This window comes from Filicampus tigris, chromosome 18 (assembly GCF_054856515.1).
Source record: "Filicampus tigris isolate MCC_2025a chromosome 18, RoL_Ftig_1.0, whole genome shotgun sequence".
NCBI classification, from domain to species: domain Eukaryota; kingdom Metazoa; phylum Chordata; class Actinopteri; order Syngnathiformes; family Syngnathidae; genus Filicampus; species Filicampus tigris.
Genome location: NC_141234.1, coordinates 4,731,069 through 4,740,170, shown reverse-complemented (window position 1 = coordinate 4,740,170; position 9,102 = coordinate 4,731,069). Strand labels below are relative to the sequence as shown.

The window sequence follows — 9,102 nt, the reverse complement described above, 5'->3', positions numbered from 1 at the left end:
TTCAGGTGAGAAGAGGACACTTGAAATTGGGAAACTAATCCGACACTTGCACTCAAGTTCTGACAGAGTGTTTGGCACTTTGTCGCGCGTGGTTCAATTGAACGTTTCAAAGGCGCACTTTTGGAGGTAGAGGTATACCAACCATGACCTCGTCCAGAGATGTTCTGTTCTTGTAATTATCATGTTTGGAGCATATGGTCTGTGGAATTTGGGGGCAATTTCAACAGTTCTAACCTTTTTTCTCGCAACAAGAATGAATCTAACCTCAGGCCATGTTTCGACCAAGCGATGCGGTTCAGTTTGGATACACAAACGCTTACGTTTCTACCACAGGGCTGTAGGTGGCATGGCCATAGCTGTGATCGTTTCTAAATGTTTCTTTCGTTTTCTTCCCACTCCGTCTGTACATTCCGCTGGAACATTGACGGGACAATACTGTCGCCCAATCGACGGAGAGCCCTGTGTCAGTTAAAAGTACCTATGTACTTAGTGAAAACAAGACTGAATGAAAAAAAAAAGACTTCCTGTTATTTTTGCAGCACTTCCTTTTTTTTTTTTTTTTTTTAAATCCAAGCATACTGACACATCTGATAAGTGTGAGTTTGTGGTTAACTGATACCATCTTTTTACACCTCGTTGCCACTCGGTAATCAGCATTAAACGTTACGGCTGTTTTCTTCTTCTTCTCCACCACCTCATCCATTCCATCTAAGGTCTCCTCGGCTAGATCATACAGATCGCCCAACCCCCGACTCCATATTTATTCCAACCCCCAGTCCAACTCTATGAACTCTGCCACAGCTGATGCCCCCCCTGCTTTGTATGTACGTGTGTGTGCATGATGTGTGATCCATGTGTGAAGGATTGCTCTTTGTGCCCCCCCCCCCCCACCCCCTCGACGCTCAGTGGCCGTCCCATGACAATGCTTCCCTTATATGCCCATAACACACAGACGCACATGTGCAAACGCACGCGCATGCAAAGCAAGAGCACGGCCGGCCTCGTCACTGCAACCCCCCCCCCCCCCCCCCACGTAGTCGTCATCACCGAGACGAAGCGCGTGCTCCCTTTTTTTTCAAGGAAAGAGAAGAAAGGAGCGCTTGATGTCGCTCCATCTGGGAAAGTGAAGCGTGATGTTACCTCAGGCGGGCTGAAGAAGCCCATTCACTGGAGAAGACGGCTCGAGGAGACGCGAGCGCCTGCGTGCCAGGCATTCCACAGCACACAGTGGACACATTATTATGACATTTACAAGGCCAAGTAGACAGATAGAGGGTGATATGTGTGTGAGAAAAGGTCGTCCCCTCGGTGTGACTGCCATGCAGGAAGCAGAGTAGCGCGTAAAGGAGCCCCCGGTGGTCCGTCAAATGACGGCAATTCTGCACGTCCGTCGTGGGTGACATAGAAATCTCCGATAAGAGTCCAGATTGGCCTGATCAGAAAACACGAAGAAGGTATTCTTCCTGAAGATTTGGTTTCTTGGGTTGTCATGGCTACACCACTTGGTCAAGGTTGTGGGGGCAGCTGTGGATGTAGTTCGTCTTGACTCACAGCAACACTTATGAAACATGCAAAATGGGTGAGGAAGATGCATCATGCATCCATCCACCCTGGCAGAAGACATCCTTTCACTGCCAGGAGCCTTGATTTCAAGACACCGCAAAGTCAGAGATTTGTGCCTCGATACATGTTTGAACCATTGCAGTTTGCCTGATTTTCTAGGTACGGCCAAAATAGCGCTACATGAGATGTGCCTCCCCCACTATATAAGAGTTTGAGCCCCTTCTTACGAATCAGCGGTTACTTGGTGCAAGTGTGATGAGCATTGAAGAGGAAGTCAACCCGAACATATTTATTTTTAGAATATATTCTATGCAAACCCACTAGTTGAAACAAGGCATTCTGATAATTATTGTGTTTGTGGAATAAGAGTTAATCCACTCGTTTTTGTCCATCTCCAGGGGCGGCCATTTTGTCACTTCTGTCGACTGAAAATGACATCGCAACTACTCAGGGCTCAGGTAACGACCAATCACGGCTGACCTATTCTCTGAAGCTGAGCCGCGATTGGTCATTACCTGAGCCCTGAGTAGTTGGTATGTCATATTCAGTCGACAGAAATTACAAAATGGCCGCCCCCTGAGATGGCTGAAAAGAGGTGGATTTCTCATATTCCAGGAACGCAATCAATCAGAAATTCTGAATGACGTGTTTCAACTAGTGGGCCTGCTGGCAACATATTAAAAAAATGTGTTTGGGTTGATTTCCCTCTTTAAGATTGCTACCTAGCTATGCATACACCCCATAAATGTATCAGATAATCCGCTGACATGGCCACTTTAGAACGCCTCATTATTGGCCATGAGTGCACAAATGCCTCGTTGTCATGGCAGCGAAAAGACCTGCAAACATTTCCGGATGTAGAAGAGAACCCGAACCATATTAACTGGCTTTATTTTACCGACAGAAAAGCTTTTGATTGTCCAATAATTCCGACTACTCTAATTGACATGACTATTTCCAAATTGGTTTTAAATTAGGTAGATCGTTTCCAAATCAGGAATTAAACAGAATGTGCAACTCATTTGGAATGCATTTTAACCAGCAAATAGATATCAATGAAGTCATGCCCCTGTTTTTTTTAATTTTTTTTTTTAACATCATATCTTAATGTCAAGCCTTCCCACTAGATCAATGAAACTGATTCAATGAAAATGCCATCGCGGATTCCTCTTGCATTTTTTCCAATCACCATCTAATTGGACTGTTAAGTGTCTAAATCCAATTGGATATACAATATGGGCGACCGATTTATGTCTTGGTCACTTTGTGGGCGTTATCAGCCCATTAAATGAATGTTAACCACTTGCAAAGAAACAAAGAGAGGAAGCTGGTGGTATTTATTCTTACTTCATTAGTGCCTTGCCTTGATGTGCAGGTCCTCCTACAGGTCTGATATTCTCCTTCACTCTCTATTTTCTGCCATCATTTTCAGGTCAGCGTAAGGTCTTCTTCGCTCGAGAGGTACCAGTAGTTTAGCTCTTCTTCTTCTTCATCTTTCGCATCTCCTTTTTAGTGGTGTACACTCTCTCCTATTGGTAAAGTATATACAAGAGCCACGATCCAGGCTAAGCATTTCATGCATTGAATTCTGTTCTTGCTTTCTTAGTCTTGGTAGGTTCTTTCCAATGCAGATTTGCCCATTGCTACCCTAGCTCTAACTTCTGTCTGGATTCCTTTGTCTGCTTCCTTGATATTTAAAACTTCTTCCAGTGTCTCATTTCTGTGATATTCTGTACTTGTAGCATTTTGGTTCATTCCCATTGATCACAAATCTTTTTTTTATCAGCTTGCTTGGCACTTGTTGTCTGTTGTATATTATGGTCTTAATGTCTGCAAACCTTGCACATTTCAAAAGTTCTATCCACTTTCATGGCAGTATCTAGAGATCCTAAGACGTTCTTTCCTGATGAACATTTTTGCATCCAGATGAATCAGTAATCTTCCTATGTTCATTTTGCCAGTACTCTGACGAACAAAGTTGGGTTGTAGGACAGTCTTCTGTCTTTCCATTACACTCCCACATTTCATATTTATTGCCCTTACAATTAGGAGTCAAAGCATCGCCGATTTGTTCACGCTTTTTCAAACATCTGCATGTTACTTTCGAAGACAAATACATTTCCAAAAAGTTTTGAAAAAAAAAGACAAAAAAGTTCCCCGTTTGCGTAATTACTTTTAAAGCTACATGTTTTCCATGTGAGTAGTGCCGGATTTACATTACTGCTTTGGTAACAGAATGAACATAATAGATTCAAACAAACAATTAAATCATATTAATCACAATTAACAAGCTGGGCCCACAAGTGATTGGGTGGTTTGGGCTGCCAGTGTGCGTTCCGATGTTCCCAAGTCTTGCGAAATCAATTTCACTGATTGGTTGCAGCAAAGATCAATTTGTCACATCGAACACTGAGACTCTTTTCTTCCCTTAATTGAGATTTGTCGCTTTAACAGCTGTTGCGAGAAATGCGCATGGGAGAAAACGATCAGGTGGAATGTGCATGATCATCCCATTGACATTACTATTTATTTTATTTTTTATTTTTTTTGCTCCTGGTATGTTGTTGACCAGAGGAAGTGAACAACAGAGCTAGTCATGCAGCCCTGAGGACGCAACGTGATATACCATTAGTCCAAATGCTGATCTTGTTCTTTAACCCAACAAATATATGACAACATTGCACAATAGATACAATAGATGAATTCACCACTCAACATTGTGTGACAGAGCTATTTGCTGTTGGTATGCTTTTACTGCAGAGCAAGCAACATAAATCTGGAAAAACATGTAATTCCTTGCAAGTACATAAATCCATCTGACTTGCTGCCTCGTGTCATGTCATGTATCATAAGGTGATACAATAATCATGCGAGTCATCGCAAATGAATTTGAAATTGCGGTTGAGTGTTTCAACGCGGAGCAGACAAGATTATAAGACAGCATTTTCTTATATGATATATAGTACATGCAGCAGTCAGCATGTTTTAAACACCAAATTTGGATTTGGCCATGAACAATGATCAGTATTGTGTATAATATTCAATCGGTGACTGTCTTTTTTGGTGATCTATTTCCCCACGATTGCAAACAACAGCCACAAAAAGAAGGTGAACCAAATGTGGCTGGTGTGTAACTGTGCATTGCATCATAAACACTAATACATGTTTTATAGTAGTAAAAAGAAAGAGGTACTACAGAAGGAATCCCCTTGACAAATAGTCAGAGTGAAACTGAAGAAGATGCTGCGTGTGGGTGCTTGCATGTGTGTGTAATTAAATACGAAAAGTCCTTAGTGACTCATCACAATCATGTCTCTCAGTCATTTAAAGGTTACATGCTTTTGTCTAAAGGTCAAAACATGCAGAGTTTACGGTACCAGGGTTGACACATTTCTTTTCAGAGATTGGACGTAATGAAGTGCAAACACTTTGTTACTGTTCTTAGGTGTATTTTTTTGATTACTTGAGTTGTATAGTTTATTCTTAAGTTTTACTTTTGCATTTGAATCCATATGTACTTTCTACTCCTTACTTTGTCAGAATAAGCTTTACATGATATAAGACATGTCTGATATAACCTTTTTAAAAACACCAACTTCTGGCATACATTTAAAAAAAAAACAAAAAAAAAAAACTCTAATATATAACAGTAGAGAAATGAGTTGGACTGACTGAATTCACTGCTGGGGGTCCTCTGCCAGGCAGCGAGCGCTGATTGGCCCAAACCTGGTAGACTTTCCCCCAGACAGGACATTGATTGGTCGAAGGCGCCCCAAACACCGCCCACCGGGTGTCGCCCCAAACCTGTTGTATGTTGAAGCGTTGCGTTCAAGCGCTGATGAGTTTAGAGGCTCTCTCTCCCCCGGAGTGACTAGAACGAGCGAGCGAGACGGACTTGGAATCATCCGAAAAGCATCATAATTCCCCCCGCAAATTACACTTTTCCTCACTTCACCGCAGGATACGCGACTCGACCTGGGGTTGGATTAACTTCGGGCCACGCTTTTTTAGTTTTTCTTTTTCATTTGCTTTGGAAAGAGGCAGACAAAGAAGACAATGGGATCTCAGTCATCCAAGGGAGAGGTGGCCGTGGAGGCGAACGCCGCCGCCGCTGATGCTGCGGCTGTCAAAACCAACGGCCAGGTAATTAATTCCAAGCGACTGCATTTCTTGGTACAAATGTGAAGTCGCTGCAAAAGTTTGCTTAGACGCTCAGCAATATGAATGACTAAATTGAGCAGTTTGAACGCGAGGAGATTTTTTTTTTAATTTTATTTAGTTACTTATTTTTCTGAGGGGGAGTCAGGTGTGGCTTTCAGCATCCTCGCTCATTTAAAAAGAATCTCAAGACGGAGTAGTAATAAATGCATTCGGTGGATGTTTAATCTAAAATGTGCAAAAGAGAAAGAGGGGGAGGGGGCGCCTTGAGCGCACGTCGGCAGCCCTTGTTTTAAGCCCGCTATCTCTATTGTACCAATTGCACCTTTCACATTTTGCTGTAAATTGATCGGTCTTTTGAGGGCTTTTAAATTGCTCATTTGAATTTAATGTTTCGCTGTGGCATCATTCATTTTCAACAAGTTAAAAAATGATGTTCATTTGTGGGGTTTGTTCACGATGTAGTTAATAAGTGAAGGCTTGTCTCTCCAGTCGCGTCTTTGTTGGGGCTGTCTGGTACCCCGAGTCGTCTGCGTGGCTTTACCGCCGCCTATCGGCTCACCGAGGAGCTGCAAGGCGTCGCCTCAGCCAGACGACGCTAATTGATGAGCACGACGATGCTTTGCCAAATAATGATTCATTGTGATGCAAAATGGCTGGAATGGGACCAGATGTGGAGTTTTTCTTTACCCTAGGGAATCATTTTTGATTTATTTTCTACAAAGAGATGATGATTTTTTTTTTTTTTTTTTTTTTGCAGGAGAACGGGCACGTTAAGACCAATGGTGATGTCTCCACTAAGCCCGACGGGGACGCCGCCGCCACCAACGGCTCAGCCGAGGCCGCCAAGGAGCCCGAAGCCAGCGCGGAGGGCGACGCCATCGAGCCCGCGCCGGCCGGCGACGGCGAGGCGGCCAAACCCGAAGGCGAGGCCTCGGCCGCCGCCTCCGCCGATGCTGCAACCAAGGAGACCCCTAAGAAGAAGAAGAAGAAGTTCTCCCTGAAAAAGTCCTTCAACTTCAAGCTGAACCTGAAGAAGAGCAAGAAGAACGAGGCGGTTAAGGAGGAACCCGCCGCCGCCGCCGCCGCCGCCGCCGCCGCCGCCGCCTCCTCTGAGGAGAAACCCGCCGAGAACGGAGCCACCGCCGCCACCCCAGAGGAGAAGAAGGAGGAGGTGAAGGAGGAGGCCCAGGCCGAGGCTCCGAAAGCAGAGGAGGGGGCTGCCAAAGAGGACGCCCCCAAGGAGGAGGCCAAGGAGGCAGCTGCTCCAGCCCCTGAGGCCTCGAAACCCACAGAGGAGAGCAGCTCGACCCCCGCCCCCTCTGAAAAGAAGGAGTGATTGTATGTGCAACTCACAATGAACTGGCTGAACTGTTTTTCAAAGAAAGAGAGAGAGAGAATTTAAGAGTATATATATATATTTATATATATATGTGTATATGTATACATATGTATATGGATATATGTATATGTAAATATATACACATGTATGTGAGAGACTCCTTTGACGTGCCACTTTTCGTCAAGACGACAGACGAGATTCACTAGGTCACTTCCTGCTCGACATCTGGACCTTGACTGACTTTTGAGGTTTTCGGCGCGGCGGCGAGACGACATCACCAAGCGGACGAAAAGGTTGATGGAGGACACATCTTTTCCCCACCTTGAGAGAAAAAAAGGAAAAAAAAGAAACGGCGGCTCAAGATGCCTCCTTTGTGAAGAAACGAAGCTAGAAAAGGAACAACTAGGACAACACCACTTGAAATGACTGTTAAATAGCTTAAAAAAAAAACAGAAAACAAGAAATAAATCAGAAAAGAGACTCGGCAACTTTTTACATTCCTATATTTTAACCCAAATTTGAAGTATTTTGTGGTGTATTATAGAGAACCATCTTAAAAGAAGCTATGTCTTGTTTGTTTAAAAAAAAAAAAAAAAAAAACTATAGACAAGTTTTGATTTTTACCTTACTATGAAAAAAAACAACACTTCAGCTTGCTATGTTCACTGTTGCGGTTTGATATGAAGCAGACTTGTTTATCTGTCGTGTGTGAGCCTGAATCTGCTTTTGTCTCTGTAAATACAATTGGATTGATTTCTGTTCTTTATTTTGCTAATGTTGACAGATGTTACTGGTTTTATTGTAAAGTTGATAATGGTAAATAAATGTTGGTCACCTGCCCGTGGATGTGACTGTTTTGTTTCTTTGCACCATACACAACTGCCGCTCAGAAAAAACAATGGCGTATTGGTTATGGACGAAGATTTTCCTATTAACGAGATTAAGAGGTAAACCATTATTTGGGCGCTCCTGTCCCATTTCTTTCCCAGTGTGACCTAAATACCAACTAAACCAAGATTCCCCCCCCCCCCCCCCACGCGCCACCAAATTTGTGACACTACTAAATCATTTGTCAAAGTGAGAAATTAACGCTCTAATGAAATATTCATAATCTCTAAGACCTGTTTTACAGAAAAGTGTACAAGTTGCGTTGCGTAAATGACGGCAAAATCAATTTACAGGCCCATTCTCATAACACATTTATCAGGATCGTAGTGTTGGGATTAAAAATATACACACCCCTGTTTTTTGAACGAAAAACAAAATGAGACCAAGATCAATTCGATCTTAATTTCGCTACCAAAATTGTAAAACCAATAATATGGTTGCACAAGTGTACGCACCCTCTTCAAACTGGGGATGTTGCTGCGTTTCCAATTCGGCAATCACATTCAATCCAATATTAGGGGGCCTTAGTCAAGGTGTAGGGAATTATGAACTGTTCTAAATACCAGTCAGTGTTAACACAAATCCTTCAGGCTCCTGCTGGAAAGAAGAAAAAAAATAAAATAAATCAAGAACATCCACTGGAACAGAGACACATTAAATGCTAGCAGTTGAGACTAGACCATGCGTGTGCAGACTTTTTGTATCCACATGAGCACACCAACCTTACAACTCCAATGAGCTTTTAACCTTCTGTTTATGGTTTGGACATATTAGCAGTATTTCTTGGATTGGAAGACGAAAGGAAAGCATTCTCTTCAACGCGGACAGAGATGACCCAGTTCGCGGGGAAATATAGCACATTTGAAGTGAAGTGAAAAGCCAGAGAGCAGAACAGACCTGATCAGACCTCATTTTTTATTTATTTTACAGGGACCACAAAAATAGTCACAAGTCACAATGCAGATCAGGCTGCCAAGAATGGCAGTTGCATAATACACACACGTGGATCCGGAGATGTCGTTAGCAGTGAGGATATTCTCTTTTGTAACATTTTTCATTTGTTTGCACATCATAAAAAGGTTTGTCACACTCCCGATAAGCGGCTGGACTCATTTGAAAAAGTGATACAGGTGATCTTAGAGCAGACGTTT

The 9,102-nt window shown here is 43.0% G+C and overlaps 1 protein-coding gene across 1 annotated transcript; it reads left to right on the top strand.

The window, feature by feature from the left end:
• The first annotated feature begins 5,392 nt into the window (after positions 1 to 5,392).
• marcksl1b (MARCKS-like 1b) lies at positions 5,393 to 7,903 on the top strand. The gene is made up of 2 exons (XM_086015277.1): positions 5,393 to 5,706; positions 6,482 to 7,903. The coding sequence occupies exons 1-2, from the start codon at positions 5,620 to 5,622 to the stop codon at positions 7,058 to 7,060; spliced, it is 666 nt and encodes a 221-aa protein (XP_085871403.1). The 5' UTR covers positions 5,393 to 5,619; the 3' UTR covers positions 7,061 to 7,903.
• Positions 7,904 to 9,102: the final 1,199 nt, after the last annotated feature.